The sequence below is a fragment of the Bufo gargarizans genome, chromosome 7, assembly GCF_014858855.1.
Source record: "Bufo gargarizans isolate SCDJY-AF-19 chromosome 7, ASM1485885v1, whole genome shotgun sequence".
Classification (NCBI taxonomy): domain Eukaryota; kingdom Metazoa; phylum Chordata; class Amphibia; order Anura; family Bufonidae; genus Bufo; species Bufo gargarizans.
The window spans coordinates 68,099,894-68,117,688 of NC_058086.1; the positions used below are offsets into that span (position 1 = coordinate 68,099,894).

The window sequence follows — 17,795 nt, forward strand, 5'->3', positions numbered from 1 at the left end:
AATATTACAATAATGTTGGTGCGAGAGTCTGTGTTACCATTGTCCGTGTGGAGTTCACGGTTCAGAAGGCCACTTTACCTTTGCTGACATTACTGTTTTGACAGGCTGTCCGATATAATTTGATCAGTGGTGAGGCGATTGTTACAGAAAGATTTGCTTTAATAAAGCTTGGGAAAATTAGGTTTTATATATATATTTTTTTTATATAGATTTTTTTTCCATTCAGTCAATCAATTTGATTGTACTGAAAGTTTAAAGATATATTATCTAGGATGAGAAACAGTGCTAAAATTGTCTAAGGGATTGGACTAGTATTAGAATTTTACCTGACCCTTTAACTCTGAACCTCCCATTTAAATCCCGACACTCTGTTCAGCGATCTTCCGGTCCCTGACTTGTTTACTTACCGTTCAGGCTGTAGACAGGGTCGCGTGCTTTTATTGAAGACAATGACTTACCTCAGTAGTGACGTGTCCACAAGCGGCCCATGACCCAGCAGTGACGTGATGGTTGAAGCCAATCACCTTTGTAACGTGTGGTACCGAATTTAAAAATCCTGGAAAACCCCTATCAAACATTTTGTAGAATTCGCTTTATAAACTGGTTCAACTTGACAGGTGACTTGCCCTGGGTCCTGCTGCTGTCGTTATCTCATATTTGTGGGAGAACAACTTCAGGCAGTCAACAAAACCTCAGTTCATCCACGGCTCACCTATACTGGACTATGACTTTTAGTGAAAATTTTGGAGCCCAAGCACTGGTGACACATGTTTTATTAAAACTGAGGTTTCGGGTGCCAGTCACTTTAAAAATATGGAGTGGATAACAACAGATTGTATTAATGGGCACACACTTCTTAATAAATTTAGCACATTTGTGGTTGCCTGTCAGAGAATGTAATTTCCAACCATTTATGATCAGAAGTAGATTTGCACAGTTACAGTAATTTCAAAATTTCCGGTTTTTCAACGTAATAAATGTCTGTTAAAGAGGTTGGCCGCTTTCTGACAAATTTTTTAACCAATGTGTCTGTAAGATGACTGACGCTTACTAAAATGGACTTTAATATTCTGTGCCATTTGCTATATTTCAGAAGTCCTGTCCCCTTGTTGGGCAAATCTTCACAGGAGACCTGCCCATAAGATGGCTGCTGATGGAGGGTCATGTGACCAAGCAAAAATAACTTCAGACACACCACTTAGCCTTCTTCCCTCAAATGCACCACATCTATCCTCTGTACTTGCAATGTGGAGAGTTTAGTGCAGGCGTGGTTTATTTTAATGGCGGAAACTGAGTGATTTTTCCTGGTCAGATGACCCTCCATCAGCGGCCATTTTATCGACAGGACCTCTGTAGGTAATCATAGTGGATCTACTCCAGAGCATGGAGATCCTGGGTGAGCCTCTATCTCTAAGACTGGTCAGTCACCCAAACCTTTCCTGGCACTTGCTAGCATTAGGACATCAAAAGCTTCATTAGATGTGCCCTAGCAGCACCAAATAAGATTTCAGGGCAGCAAGGCAGAGGTACCTAATCTGTGGAATAAGCACCAAACAAAAAAATTTAGATGTAGAGGAAGCTACTCGAACATAGATGTTCTATAGCTATATGTGCACTTTATTGGTTTGTTAAAATTGCAGTATTCTTATCAGATGTCTTGTTTTGTTTCACTTGATTGGATCAGTCATCAGGTCAAGCACAAGGACGTGACCCTGGAGAGCAGGATTTAAAAGAGGGAAGTGCCGCAGACAGATCTCCCAAAAAGAGATCACATCATGCTGACAAGTCTAAAACCATTGGGAGATTTTCTGTGATGAGTACTGAAGATGAGGTAACCATAACCTCTCCAAGTTACCTGAGGTTTTCTGCACCGCCAGATGTTTATCTGGATAAGCTTCCACCACAACCAGTCAGGACCTCAGTACCACGAGCTCACACCTCCTCACCTATAAACTCTCTCTTCTGTGGACATGTGTCTAGTGATTCAGGGGATGAATTCCTTCCACCAAAACCCAAAGATGCCCCTTCCACCCCAAGCAAAGGGTCCACTAATGACTTCATGAAGAAAGCTGCTGCTTTTTTGCATCGAAAGGCCAGTATGCAAAGCCCCGATTCTCCTACAGGCCAGGCCATGAAAATCCCCTCAATAAATGTAACGTCTTTTCATTCGCAGTCTTCCTATATGAGCAGTGATAATGATTCTGAGTTTGAAGATTCTGACATGAAGAAGGAGCTACAGAATCTCAGAGAAAAGTATGTATCACCATTGGTAAACTTCTCTTTGAGTGGGTTATCTTCAGCTCATTTAAAGAGGACTTGTCATTGCCCCCAACAATGGCAGCTGCCTTTACCCGGCTGTAGCCTCCACTTCCAAGAATCAGTTCTTCTAAGCCTCCTATTCCAGATAAATCCGTGCTGGTAGTTGGAGCTGTCATTGTTGGAGGATGTGACAGGTCCTCCTTATTTTGCATTAGTATTTATAAGGCAAAACCAAAAGTGGAGTATACATGGGAAAAGAAAAGTACCTCCTTTATGTTTTGGAGCTACTCCAGAATTTGGCTTACAAATACTGATGCAAAATAAGGGAACTGCCATGTGAAAATGGTCTAGCCTGGAAATATATTTAAAGGGATTGTGTCATCAGAAAATGGCCTTTTGTTTAAACCACACTTATGTTTAGCATATTTAAGAATTTTTGATATTTTTAATTTTCCATGTCAATATAATATTTGAACAGAAAACATAAAATCATGCAGCTGTCACACTGGCCACTAAGCCTAATGGCCACCACTTTGTAGTCTGTACAGATCACTTTACTGCAGTTACCTGCTTATGTCATTCTAATCCTGCCTGTAATGATATCACCTCTGTGTACAGATAAGACAGGATCCACCATTCACAATAGGTGATTGTCAAAGCTTACCTATTCCTTCCTTGTACAATGACCTCTGCACAGGTCATAGAGAATGCCTAGACAACTCTCCCATAGAAGTCAATAAATGGTCCATTGTGTTTATTGCCCATGAGGCTGCTGTAATTCAGTATTTTCTAAATGCTGTTAAGAACAACTCCAGGAAGGAAGGCAGATCCCATAATCTTGATCAGAAAGTAGAATTAAGAAATCTATGGTCAGAAAATAGTAAAAAAAATAATCTAATGTGTTTTTATCTGGTTTTAACTGCAGATAAAAATTTGGGGAACATTTTCTTTTTACAGGAATTCTTAATTTATGGTTTCCCCTAGGCAACCAACCATGGCCCCTTGTAGGGGTTGTCCAGAAGAAAGTGTTGCATCAACTGGATTTGGATAGTTTTCAGTGCTAATAAGTTTACCTGATTTTGGGGTATTCCGGGAATAAAAAATTTATGAACTATCCTCAGGATAGATCATAAATATCAGGTTTGTGGTGTTTGACCCCGGGACCACCGCCGATCAGTTGTTTGAAGGGGCCTCTTCATACTATACCAAGTAGAGTTCTATACACTGTATAGTGGCTTTACTTCGCATTGCAGCTCCCATTTATTTATGTGACCAGTAGACATGATTTCACAGGTCTAGGAAGAGGACTCTGCACCCACCTGAGTGATATGCTCTTATTTGTTAGAGGGACAAAGAATTGGGCATGTTAAAATCTAATATGCCTAGACTTTGTTTTTGTTGACAACAGATACTTGGGGCCTGTCATTGTTAGTGGCAGATTTATCTACCGCGCATGCCTATTTGTATTCTCTGTGGTTTGTGTGTATTGTACAAAGGCATTTGGTTATTTCATTTGTCTTGGCTGTCTCTCACCATTGCGTGCTCTCCCCCATCTTTGTCGAGCTGCTGCCAGATCATTCCATATTGGTCTTTGTTAATTAATACTCCCCTTTAAAGTGTAACTGCCGTTTCATTTTTTTATACCCTAATGGTATAGTACACCCTGCTGTATAAATGCTTTTGTGCTTTATAATTTAATATTTTTCAGTTTCACCTTATAATAACACCCAGAAATGTGTGTCGCTTTCAAATTGAGCAGCCTCTTCCCACAGCGTTGTCATGTGCAGGCCGTCTCCTCTCTAATATATACAAGAGCCGGGGAGAGCACTGGGAGGGAGGAGCACAGCCCTGAGTGCCGGGGGGAGCACTGGGAGGGAGGAGCACAGCCCTGAGTGCCGGGGGGAGCACTGGGAGGGAGGAGCACAGCCCTGAGTGCCGGGGGGAGCACTGGGAGGGAGGAGCACAGCCCTGAGTGCCGGGGGGAGCACTGGGAGGGAGGAGCACAGCCCTGAGTGCCGGGGGGAGCACTGGGAGGGAGGAGCACAGCCCTGTGTGACGGGGGGAGCACTGGGAGGGAGGAGCACAGCCCTGTGTGACGGGGGGAGCACTGGGAGGGAGGAGCACAGCCCTGTGTGACGGGGGGAGCACTGGGAGGGAGGAGCACAGCCCTGTGTGACGGGGGGAGCACTGGGAGGGAGGAGCACAGCCCTGTGTGCCGGGAAGAGCACTGGGAGGAGGCGCACAGCCCTGGGTGCTGGGAGGAGAAGCACAGCCCTGAGTGCCGGGGCGAGCACTGGGAGGGCCAGCACAGCCCTGAGTGCCGGCGAGAGCACTGGGAGGGCCAGCACAGCCCTGAGTGCCGGCGAGAGCACTGGGAGGGCCAGCACAGCCCTGAGTGCCGGCGAGAGCACTGGGAGGGCCAGCACAGCCCTGAGTGCCGGCGAGAGCACTGGGAGGGCCAGCACAGCCCTGAGTGCCGGCGAGAGCACTGGGAGGGCCAGCACAGCCCTGAGTGCCGGCGAGAGCACTGGGAGGGCCAGCACAGCCCTGAGTGCCGGCGAGAGCACTGGGAGGGCCAGCACAGCCCTGAGTGCCGGCGAGAGCTGACATTCAAGGCTTTCATACAAGACCAGCTAAAGTCCAAGCAACAGAAGAGATACCAGTGTTAGAAATCGAGTCGGAAATGATATCTTCCCCTGTGCTGAACATATTGCTGTCATTCTGGTATTGTCTGAAAGCTTGGAATGTCACCTTTCAAACAATACATCTCTAGCTGGTACCAAACCAGAGATATGAGCAGCTAAAGCAGAGGAGAGAGAAAAAATAGTAAAAATATATAGAAATGTGCTTACTGATTTAATGCAGAGCTTGTCTGTTTCTGGTTAGCTGTATGTGAGAGGATACACACTGCTCTGGGGGTAGTGGGGGAGGTTATCTGCATTCTGATTAGTCCTGCTAGTTAATGTGAGGAGATCATGGGGTTATGGGAGATGAGGGAAATACAGGATCTTATGAAGATGCTGAAATAGAGGCACAGAGAAACATGGTTGCTAAGGGCTGATAACAGACATCAAAAAGGTAAAATTGACTAAAAAGTAAAGTTTCATGAATATCTTCCCTTCAGCATCACATATGTTGGGAATTTCATTTTTGTAGTGAAATGGCCGTTACACTTTAACTACACCTTTACCCAGGCTGACTGTACAGGCAATTATCAGGAACAATTGGTTGCTAATAATTGCCTGATCACGAGCACAGGTGAGAGCTGTGTTTTAAATGCAGCAATCGCCTCGTCTGCATGGGGACGAGCCATTGACTCTGTAGTCTCTTGTCTCCATAGAGAATTATTGTTTCTGGGCAGCAGATCTCAATTTACTCAGAACAATCTGCTGCCCAGAACTGATTTTGTTGTCTGCATTTAGGCATTAAATACAGGTTTTTCCGCAGATCTCACAGCTAAAATCCGCAGCTAAAACCGTAATCTCCTACTTTGCTGGTACTGTACTACGCTGTGGTTTTTCTGTACAGGAATCAATGTGTATTCCGCAACGTGTGCAGGTGGCCCAACAATTTCACCCGATGAAAGTGTTTGCTCACCCATCAGGTGATCAGTGTGACCTTCGCACAGGCAATTATTGGGAACGAACGTTCCTAGAAACACTTTCCTGTAATTGCCTGATCATTAGGCCAGTAAAGGAGCTTTAAGCCCTCCTTGGCACTGAGCAGTCACTGATTTTTCTGTCCCTTGTAAATGCCTTTTTATATTGGCTGAATGTCTAGAAGATGAATTCCTTTACTGTACACTTCACTAAAGTTTTAATGTTCTTGGCAGTGTAGGGTAATTGCATATGAGTCAGAGCATCTCTTCTGCATGCATTAGTCATTGTGTAACAACTTATATAATTATGCTTAAGACCACGTATACGTTTTTCTTACTTGTTGCGTCTGTGGTATTTGCAGATTACTTTTTGCTTTTGTTTTATTTTTCTGAATTTCCTACGATTCTCCACACCCACTCAGAATTCCTACAGCTCAACTCGGATAACCAGAATAGCTTTACGTATTGGTTTATTAGTACATTTTTATTTTCTGTAGAGGTACATACAGTACATTTTGGTAGGATCATATGTCATTTTCTCAATCCATCAACAATTCAGATATTTTATTCATACCCGATTTGGTATTTGGGCAATTCATTTTTGATATCTGTAAGGAATAAATCAAGGCAACTGGACGTACTGTAGATCTCTTGAAAGCGTTTCACTCGTTCTTCCAACAAGCTTTCTCAATTCTGAACGAGTGAAACGTTTTCAAGAAATCTACAGTACGTCCAGTTGCCTTGATTTATTCTTTACAGATATACCATGACCTGGATAAATGAGAACCTTCACAGACATTTCATTTTTGATGTTCTTTTGCTGAGACCACCTGTGATCACCTGTAATTTGTGAGGGACTCTCATGGCGTTAAAGGGGCTGTGCAGTGTACAGATATTGACTTTTCATCAGGATAGGTCCTCAATATCAGATCGGTGGGGGTCTGACTCCTGGGACCACCGACGATCAGCTTTTTGAGGTAGCGGCGCTTATGTGAGAACTGCTTCCTCTTTAAAATTACCTGTGGGTCGTCTAGCTTGTAGAGATGGCGCAATGTAATTACAACTGCTCATTTGAGATAAGACAGCTCTTGCACGACCGCCGCTACCTCCTCAAACAGCTGATCGGGGGGGGGGGGGGGGGGGCTGGGAGTCGGACCCCTGCCAATCTGATATTGATGGCCTATGCACTGCATTTTCATGGAGACAGGCAGGGACGTAACTACCATAGTGGCAGACCATGCGACTGCTATGAGGCCCAGGGCAAGAGGGGGCACAGTCTTAGTTGGGATTATCTCCTCTTTAACTAGTGGTGAAAACGTGGTCAGGACTCTACCCTCTAAAGGAAAAACTTTTAGCAAATGAAGCAGTGGAAAAATGGCCCAAGGGTCATTGAAAAGGGTTTAGGCAGAAATGGGATTGCTCTAAAGTGCATAAAGTTCTGCTGCACTTGTCAGTTGGACCTGATCAGAACAGGTTTAGGCAGTATTTATCATTACTTTAAGACAGGGTGGGAACCAGACTTCCAGCAGCAAGCAGACGGCAGAGTGCCACGAAGTTTTATTAATATAATTCTGATCACAAGTGCCGTTGTAAATCTTCAGGCTATGCCTCTTCTCTATTCTCCTGCAACTTCCAATATATAGAGGTACATTACTTGGATTGTCATGTTTTCTACCATTTCTTTTTCTTCTCCCATAAGGCACATGAAAGAAATTTCTGAGTTGCAAGTGCAGCAGAGGAAAGAGATAGAAACCCTTTACATCAGGCTGGGTAAACCTCTGCCCCCTAATGTGGGATTCCTTCATGCAGCGCCACCAAGTGGCCGCCGGCGGAGAATCAGCAAAAACAAGCTGAAAAGTGGGAAGCTGCTCAATCCGTTGGTTCAGCAACTGAAAAACGGTACAAGTATGTTAAATAGTTTTCTTATATGTGTAGTGGCATGCGGTTGTTTTTAAGTTGCTTTTTAGGCTATGTTCACACCACCATTGTCAACCTTCAGAAAATTTACTGATGATTAAGAAAACATGTCAGTGGAGGAGAAAAAAATAAATATATAAAAATATTAGTCTAATTTTTAAGCAGTGTATGTGAAGCTCATTATTCTGGGTGCTTCTAACTCTACATTTCTTAATATATTTTACAGTTACGAAAATATATTGTCAGTAAATTTTTTAAAACGCTAGTTTTCTGGGTTGGCAACCCTGGTGTTTTCTTTCTACTTTTATTTGTGTTGCAGGTGATATAACTACAGATTGTAATGGATCTCCTTCCAAGGATCCATTGAAGTCCCACCTGGACCCAAAGACCCGTCTTGCAGGTTCCTCCCTGAAGGCATCTCCGGGTCAGGCCGTTCAGACACAGCAGCCTTGCTCAGTGAAAGTGACAGTGTCCTCAGATAATATCTGTTCTGGGGTTGCCCGGGATGGTGTTGATATGCATGGCAGCGGCGGACAAGGTGATCTATCATTGCGGGATGTTCCTTCTGTGCTAGTTTCATTGCCAGTGCAGGATCTTAGGCTGACCTGTAGGAGGCTGCTTAGTAAGGCGACAGGGTTTCTGCACGTGGCTTTGCTGCTGTACTGCAGGGTTTCTAGAACTTGGCTCCAGACAAACACTGTGAAATCCAATCTATTCAGGTACACTTCTGTGCAGTGTTTGCAAAATTCTCATTTTTAAACCTGTAGGGGAGTACCACATGCTGGATTTGCTTTGCTGATACTAGATTTATGTTGTGTGTAGGGAAGGATGGTAAGATGCTACACCTTTTCTGATCCCCATGGATTGTAATGGGCACGTCTACTTTATCAGCCTGTCCTTTAGAAAATGCATGGACCTTCACCATACCTATGTACCTTTTGAAAGATGATACCTTTTGTATTATCAGAGATTTGGGTCAATACTATTTGGCCATTACATACATGAGAGTAGCTGAATGTGTGCTGCCTTCACCCAACGTTATAGAAGTGGAGCTCATGCCACGGTATTTACTGACCACGTTGCTGCCTGATGTAAAAGATCTTTAAAGGGATTTTCCTCTGGATAGGCAATCGGTATCTGATTGGTGGGGGTTGACACCCAGGACCCCTGACAATCAACTGTTTGAGAAGGCACTGCTACTCGTAGTGGCCCGCTGTCGTCTTGCAGTCACATTTATCGGTCACATGGCCTAGGCGCAGCTCCGCCTCATTGAAGTGAATGGGGCTGAGCTGCCCTACCAAGCACAGCCACTTTATCATGGACGGTGCTGTACTTGGTGAGAAGTGATCGGTGGGGGTTCCTGGATGTCGGACCCCCACCAATTAGATACTGATCATCTATCTTGAGGATAGGTCATCCGTATAAAAGTCTTGGAAAACCATGCTTGAGGTTGTAGTTCTACTGCAGAATAATTACAAATTTGAACTATTAACACTTCTATATTTGAAAACATTCTTACTTTGCATAATTTTTTCCACATATGCTTAAAACTTTTGCACAGTATTGTAGGTTAAAAAAAAAAAAAAAAGCCATGCTTTCCCTCACCAATTCTCCTCCCTCCCTGTCACTATGTTTTCGAGGCTCATTCGGTCCCCACTGCTGTTCACTACCCCGATTGTAGTGGGGACCTAGGCTTGAAATGCCAGGACATGCCTGCTCATCCAGTCATCGGCTGTTACGGGACACCAGGGGCATTGCTAGGCTAAAACATTTGGGGCCTGGGCCCCTGATGTTTTGTCCCAGGCCCCAAATATACTACCTGCCAGGCAGATACAACTGTATTGCTGTCCTCAGGACAGCAATACAATTGAATCTAACGCACTGCAAGATCTGAAGGACCTGTGATGACATCACAGATCATGTGATCAGTGCAGAAGGCAGGGGTTGAGAAGGACCTGCGATGATGTCACCATCATGCGACCAGTGCAGGAGAGGACGGCAGTGAAGAGGAGAAGCTGTGGTGGTGTCTGTATATGAGGAGAGGTAAGTGAAGGGAGAGGCAGAGCAATGCTGGGAGTTGTGGTTATTTAACTGGGACTGTATGTTAGGGCTGAAGGGAGGGATGTGATCATGAGAATAAATGTTCAGAAGTGATGTTATTTACATGGGGCTGTATATTGGAGGTGGCTGGGGAGGGAGTGATGTTATTTACATGGGACTGTATGTTGAAGGCAGCTGTGGGAGGGAGTGATGTTTAAATGGGACAATAGATTTATGGTGGCTGGGGGAGGGAATGATGTTATTTACATGGGACTGTATGTTGGAGGAGACTGGGCAGGGGCTGATATTTACATGGGACTGTAATTTGGAGGTGGCTGTAGACAAAGGGATGGTATTTACATGGGACTGTATATTGGAGGGGGCTGTAGACAGAGGGATGTTCTTTGCATGGGACAGTATGGTGGAGGAGCTGAGAAATTTGTAAGGACACTAAGAGGAGGAATATAACTACAGGGGGCACTTCAGGGTGAGCATAATAACAGGAGGGGGCAGTATAAATACTCGGCGCACTGTAGGGGCATTTTAAATCCAGGGGACATTATAGGCGTTCTTATTACTACTGGGGGCTCTAAAGGAGGGTCTTATAGATCCGCCTTATTTCTGCAAAGCGCACTATGGGGGGCCTCATTAGTACTGAGGGGTCTGTGAGGGCATTATTACTGGATTGCTCTTCTACTAATAGAGGCACTCTTGGGGAGTATTATCACTGTTGGGGGCACTGTAGGGGGCATTATTACTAAGGAGGGCATTCTAGAAGGGAATTACTATTGGTGGGACTACGAGAAGTATTACTATGGGGGGGGGGGCACGGCTGCTATCTGTACAGCACTCATTTTTCTTCAGGATAGTATTTAGGGGTATTGGGGAGCACAGCGAGCAGCACGAGAACACTGTGGGGACTCCAGGTTGGTGGATGATAGAAAAGTGAGGAAGCTAAGATGTCTGTGTGTCACACTCTGCAGAGACGAGGCGGCTGATAGAAGTTGTCTGGACCGAGTGGAGAAGATGATGACAGAGAAGATCTACATCAGAGGAGACCTCACCTGGGAGGCCCTGGATGTGAGAGGTACTGTATGTTCTACTGTATAGCAAGTACAGCAAAATGCAGTGTTGTGGGAGGGTTGACTTTCTGGGGAGGACGGCAAACATGCTGAGGTGGGCTGAAAAAAACGACAGCATGCTGCAGTTTTATTCCAGCCGCCTCTTGGCATGTTTGAATGGCAGGCTTCCGGCAGCACGGTGCACTAGCGGTATCACGCATCTGGCAGGCTGTTACCCTGCCGAGACAGCCTGCAGGAGAAAGCTACCCCAAGTGTGAAAGTAGCCTTAGAGAATCTGGCCATATTTATTGGGGCTTGTGCCCTGGATCCTTTGAGACCCTAGCAGCGCCCCTGCAGGACACGATGTACTGTGCAGTGTGTATTACAGGTGGTGGAAACACGACTACTGAAGACATTTTGACAGTCAATATTGTTTAATGTCAAGGCCCTGTCAGTCAAGCGGAGGGGGGAGTGTGCAGCGCACAAGTGGTATTACAAAAGTAGCGCTCCAAGGATTCAGCCTGGCCCACTGGTGCTCCAACTTGCTCATGTGCACATGAATAAAAATGCAAATATCTCGGCAGCTGTTTATCATAGCGATAAAAGAAAGGTATAGCTTTAATCAGCATCATGAGCCCTACCAGGAAGTATGCTTGGTTTAATAGAGTTAATCATGCTGACGGATCCTCTAAGTACCAGTTTGATACCAGTCTGTTTACACTTGAATGCTCTGATGGCTAAGCTGAGCATGTCTGGAGAGTGCTATGGACCAGATGGATGCCAAAAAGTATCCTTGTGCATCCACTATGCTGGATAGAAAGTGCAGCCTGCTGTACCACAAAAAATGTACATTTTATTTCTTACAATAGAGGTTATGCAGCTGAATGGCATGAAGTGTTATTCAGAGGCATTCATTCATTTATGTATTAGGAGCGTTTCCTGATGTGTACAAATGTGGACAAAATAGTTTGGTACCTTTCCCTTAAAGAAAGAAAAACCCACAATGATCACTGAAATAACTTGAAACTGACAAAAGTAATAAAAGAATTTAACTATAGGGACATGTTAAACTAAGGGGTAATTAGCATCACAGGTGTTCTCCAGCTGGTAGTTACTCAGTCTGCCTATTTAAAGGTTTAAAAGTAGTCACTGTTGGGTATCATGGCGTGTACCACACTGAACATGAACCAAAAAAAGCGAAGGAGAGTTGTCTCAGGAGATGAGAAAGAAAATTGTACACAAGCATGTTAAAGGTAAAGGCTCTAAGACCATCTCCAAATAACCTGAGGGCCCTATTTGTACAGTTGCACATATTATTCAGAAGTTTAAGGTTTACAGGACTGTAGCCAACCTCCCTGGACATGGCCGCAGGAGGAAAATTGACGACAAATTGAAGAGGCGGATAATACAAATTGTAACCAAAAAGAGCCCAGAACATCTTCCAGAGATATGTGAACGCCAAGATCAAGGTACATCAGTGTTGGATCGCACCATCCATCGCTGTCTTAGGCCTCTTTCACACGACCGTATGGCTTTTTCAGTGTTTTGCGGTCCATTTTTCACGGATCCCTTCAGTTTTTTGTATGTTGTGTTTCTGTTCCGTTTTTCCGTATGGCGTATACAGTAATTACATAGAAAAAATTGGACTGGGCATAACCTTTTCAATAGATGGATCCGGAAAAACGAAACTGATACGGAAGACATACGGATGCATTTCCGTATGTGTTCCGTTTTTTTTTTGCGGACCCATTGACTTGAATGGAGCCACGGAATGTGATTTGCGGGCAATAATAGGACCTGTTCTATCTTTCAACGGAACGGAGAAATGGAAATACGAAAAGCGGAATACAGATGGAGTACATTCAGGTTTTTTTGCGGAACCATTGAAATGAATGGTTCTGTATACGGAACGCAAAAAAAAAACAGCCTTAGGCCTCATGCACACGACCGTTGTTGTGTTCCGTTCCGCAAAATGGGGTTCCGTTGTTCCGTGATCCGTTTTTGTTTCCGTGTGTCTTCCTTTATTTTTGGAGGATCACCAGACATGAAGGAAAGTAAAAAAAAAAGTCTGTCAAGTTTTCCATGCAAATGATGGGAAGAAAATGGACGCGGACGACAATCTTGTGTGCCTCCATGTTTTTTCACGGACCCATTGACTTGAATGGGTCCACATACCATTTTCCGTGAAAAAAAATAGGACAGGTTCTATTTTTTTGACGGACTGGAACCACGGATCACGGACGCGGATGACAAACTATGCATTAGCAGAGTTTTCAACTGACCCATTGAAAGCCAATGGGTCCGCAGAAAATCCTGAAAAACTGAACAACTGACACGGAATGAAACAACTGTCGTGTGCATGAGGCCTTAATGGAAGGCAACTGAGGCAGAAACCACTGTTGAAAGCACCTTTATAAAAGAGCAACACTGGAATTTGCCAAAATGCATATTGACAAGCCACAAAGCTTCTGGGAGAATGGCCTTTGGATAGATGAAACAAAACTGAATCTTTTTGTCAAGTCAATGTAGCATTCAAAGATAGGAGCATTTTAAGTACTGTGAAACATGGAGGAGGCTTGGTTATGTTTTGGGGTTGCTTCAGACACAGGGTGTCTTGAATTTGTGCAGGGTACAATGAAATCTCAAGACTAGCAAGGCATTCTGGAGCAAAATATGCTGCCCAGTGTCAGCTTGGCCTCAGTTGCAGTTCCTAGGTCCTCCAACATGACCCAAAACACACAGCTAAGGATACTTTCACACTAGTGTTTTGCTGGGTTCAGTAGAAACTCTTCCATTACTGATAATACAACCATCTGCATCAGTTATGAAGGGATCTGGTTGTATTATCTTTAACATTGCCAAGACGTATCCGTCATGAACTTTATTGAAAGTCAATAGGAGACGGATCCGTTTTCTATTGTCAGATAAAATGGATCGGACCTGTTGTAGAAATATTATTAGAAATTCGCTTGCATCAGGCTTTGTGTAAGGAAAGGTAAAAATCTCTCAACCGCAGTCAGACAAAGGTGTTACCATCTTGTTCTTCTGAGCAACTGCCCCTCCTCCACAGTCTGCTCACCTTTTATTTAGTCACAGTAACAATAGAAAGGGGCAAGCCACTCACCCGACCACTTACTTCATGTAACAAGGATACAGGAAGTGATGACACAGGAAGATGAGACTTGTCAAAGGACATGGGAGGGCATCAACGTGGCTGGACAGTGCAATGCACACACCCCATCCCTGTATAAGGAAGGATGAGTCATGTCCATTGTCTGATCAGCCAGGTGGCCGCCCATCCCCCATCACTGTCAGCATGGATCCCATTCAATACTGCTCAAAGTGACCAGTATCTAGTGAAGATCATTCTACTGGTTCATATAGGTTTGAGACTATCTGCGAGACATTGCTACGGCTATTGTCAGTATACTGGTACGAGTATACCGACAAGGCAGATATGCATGTCTTAAAAGCAGATATGTATCCAGAAAGGGATAGCGAAGCCGCAGCAGATGTATAATATGTATCTCTCGTTATGCAGACTTCACTTCTCTAATGTCTATAGACATTGCATTGCAGTTACTGCTCACAAACCGGCAAACGCCCCCCCCCACACACCGAGAACACGTCTCCAAGCCCATGAGAAGGTTTTCATACTGACTGTTTTACCACTGGTCCTGATTCAACCCAAGTACCCTCTGCTAGAGCGTTCTTCAGTTAAATCCGACACAGAGACAGATGACAATCTATAAAAACACACACCCATCCTAAAATAAAATGTCCCATTGACTTGCATTGTGGGTCATGACTGATCCGTCTTGCTCCGCATCCCAGGATGGAAAGCAAACTGCAGCATTTTGGTGCACTCCGTTCTGTTCAGTTACGTTTTGTCCACATTGACAATGAATAGGGACAAAACGGATGCGTTTTTTTTCCGGTATTGAGACCCTATGACGGATCTCAATACCGGAAAATATTAACGTTAGTGTGAAAGTAGCCTAAAACATCAAAGAATGAGTAGTAGCAAAGCACTGGACTATTCTAAAGTGGCCTTCTGTGAGCACTGATCTAAATCCTTTTCAACATCTGTGGAAGGAGCTCAAAAGTACAGTCTAAAGAAGGCACCCTTCAAACCTGAGACAGCTGGAGCAGTTTGCACATGAGGAGTGGGTCAAAATACCTGTGGACAGACGAAGTCTTATTGAGCGTTAGAGAAATCGCTTGATTGCAGTGATTGCCTCAAGAGGTTATGCAACAAAACAGTAAGTTAAGGGTACCATCTTTTTTTGTTCCGGACAGTTTCATTAGTTTTATAAATTATTTGTTAAACCACAAAATGTCTGATTTTCATTAGCAGATTTCGGTCAATTTTTAGTTACTATTACTTTTGTCACTTTCAGGTAATTTCAGTGACCATTATGGGTTTTTCTTTCTTTAACGGGAAGAGTACCAAAAGTTTTGTCCAGTTGTGTACGTCACTCACAGTTTGAATAAAGCCTTAGTCTTTGAAGCTGTTCACAAAATACACAATAGCTCAAGTGAAACATTGCATATACTGGTGATCGGTTGAATGCACGTATAAAAGGACAGCTCCTAAAGTAGAAGTGAACCCAGGTTTCCTAGCCGTGTATTGTATTCCTGTTTGTAAAGGGGCAACCACCAATCATCTGTTAAGAAGTAAAGAGTTTCTCTTCTATTACAAAGCTGCTTTGACTTCTGGCCACACGTCTATATCTAATCATAGTTTACCAGTGTCTCTGTTTTCTTCCCTCTATATTCATTTGCAGGCTGGACGGTTTACCACCAAACGTCTGAGAGAGTGACCTATAAGTCTAGTAGCAAACCTCGTACCCGATTCCTCAGTGGACCTGTGTCTTTATCCATCTGTTTGTATTTGTTCTTTTCTATTTAATGCACCTCATCTCTTCCCTTCTGCGACCTCTTTTTTTCTTTTACCAATTTCCCCCCCTCCACCCCCCAACCACCTTTTTCTTCTGACTGCTAATCCATTCTTCAGGCTGTGGTACCCAACCTTTGTCCAAAGTAGGTTCTTTGAAAAGGTGAAATAAACTTAATTAGTTCTTTTTTTTTACCTAAATACCCAAAGTATGAAGTAAGCAATTTCCCTCCAATAAACTATAAAAATAAGTTGTAAGGGAGATGGTTTGTCCAGGGTTTCTGTGCCATAGGTTGAGTATCATTGTCCAAGACTGGTATCTTCTCTTCCTTTGTGACGTGTAGATGCTGCCATTCTTTGATTTAACTACCTATCATTTGATTGCTTTTGTGTGCGCAGCTTTTATCTAATGTCTGGGCAGGAGCTAACAGTCTGAGCAGCCAGGCAGCAACGCGTACACTTGTGTTTGTTTAGTATATATACATTTTCTTGTGTTTTATTGATGTGGTGTCTTTGAATTTTCTGTTTTTAAATGGTTATGATGGCCTGTCATCTTAAAGTTTTTTTGTGATTTTAACTGATGACCTATCCTCTAGAAAGATCATCAGTACATGATCAGTTTGGGTTGACACCCAGGACCCCCACTGATCAGCTGTTTAAGAAAGTACCAGCGTTAACAGTACCTCCCCAGCCTTCTCTCATCTCACCAAGCATAGCGCCGTACATTATACAGCAGTTGTGCTTGGTATCGCAAGGATAGGTCATTAGTTTAAAAAAAATCTCTGTAAACCCCTTTAAAGGGAATCTGTCACTAGTTTTACGGTCCTAACTCAAAGCAACAAACTAGTGACAGATCCCCTTAGTAAAACGCTGCATCACTTTCTTGAATAGACTCAGCCGTTTTGCTAAAATCTTGTATTGAACAGCTCCAGTGCCTGCCCGTGAGTACTGAATGTTCATGAGCTCCTGGCTTTCTCTGCCCCTGCTGCTAATTCAGTTGGAAAAAAACTCAATCAATGGCAGGGATCGGAGAAAGCCGGGAGCCCATGAATATCAGGACTCGTTGGCATGCACTAGAGTTGTTAGAACCTAGCAGCATAAAACTGCTGACAGATTCTCTTTTAAGATTTACCAGCCAACCATCTAATGTCTGAGGGCTTCCTAACTCTCCCCCCAACTGCAGTTGTCGGGAGGGGCAGATGGATCAGACTGTTGAATTTTTACCATGTCCTTTTGCTCTTGTGGAGAATAATATAATCTAAGAGAAGTCTGGCAGCTACTAATGGCCTACAGCCATCTAAAGTGTGTCTAAAGAAAGGAAGGACTTGTCTCAAAATAGATGAACAGCCAAGGCTGAGCAACTATAGCGGGCTATAGGGCAGATGATGGGGTCATTAGGAATGCTAGCACATGTTCATGGTGGTTATCTTTACATGTCCTTTTAATGTATTTATAAAATTTTATTTATATAGAACACTGCAAATATTTCTTTTTGTCCATTTGTTGTGGACTAAAATCATCATTTTGTAAATCTGATAGCCCATTAACCCCTTAATTGGGTTTCCATGATTTATTTATTTATTTTTTAATTCTACCTACCCAATGGGACCTGTAAGGGAACTATACATGCCTATTGTCTGCTGCTCGGTTTTGGCTCCATGAGTCTTGGGGTCTCTTCACTGCACTTCAGGTCCCTGCATGTAAACTTCAAGCACGATGCATCCAATCACTCTCTCAGCTTTAATGTGTGTCTTCAAGTGTCACATGACCCAGCAGTGATGTTCTGCTTTTGCACATGTCACCTCTGAGGCCAGTTATTGACTGCCGCAGCACATGTGACTCCAATCCATGCGGGAAGTTTTTACATGTGGAGAACAGAAGTGCATTGAGGAGAGCCTGGGACCCACAGTGTTGGAAGCAAGTGAGGTAGTGGTGCAGGTGCGTAGTGCATAGTTCTCTTTAGAGGTCCCCCTGGGGTGGAGGGAAATTAAAAAATAAATATTTGAACTTGTGTTCCGCTGCT

General features: G+C 43.8%; 1 protein-coding gene across 1 annotated transcript in view; it reads left to right on the forward strand.

Moving 5' to 3' along the window:
* WNK2 (WNK lysine deficient protein kinase 2) overlaps positions 1 to 17,795 on the forward strand; it is a 171,354-nt gene that overhangs the window by 143,556 nt on the left and 10,003 nt on the right. Inside the window, exons 21-24 of the mRNA XM_044302397.1 lie at positions 1,685 to 2,253; positions 7,557 to 7,762; positions 8,094 to 8,312; positions 15,663 to 15,761. Coding sequence (XP_044158332.1) covers positions 1,685 to 2,253; positions 7,557 to 7,762; positions 8,094 to 8,312; positions 15,663 to 15,761 — 1,093 coding nt within the window. The remainder of the gene's footprint in view (positions 1 to 1,684; positions 2,254 to 7,556; positions 7,763 to 8,093; positions 8,313 to 15,662; positions 15,762 to 17,795) is intronic.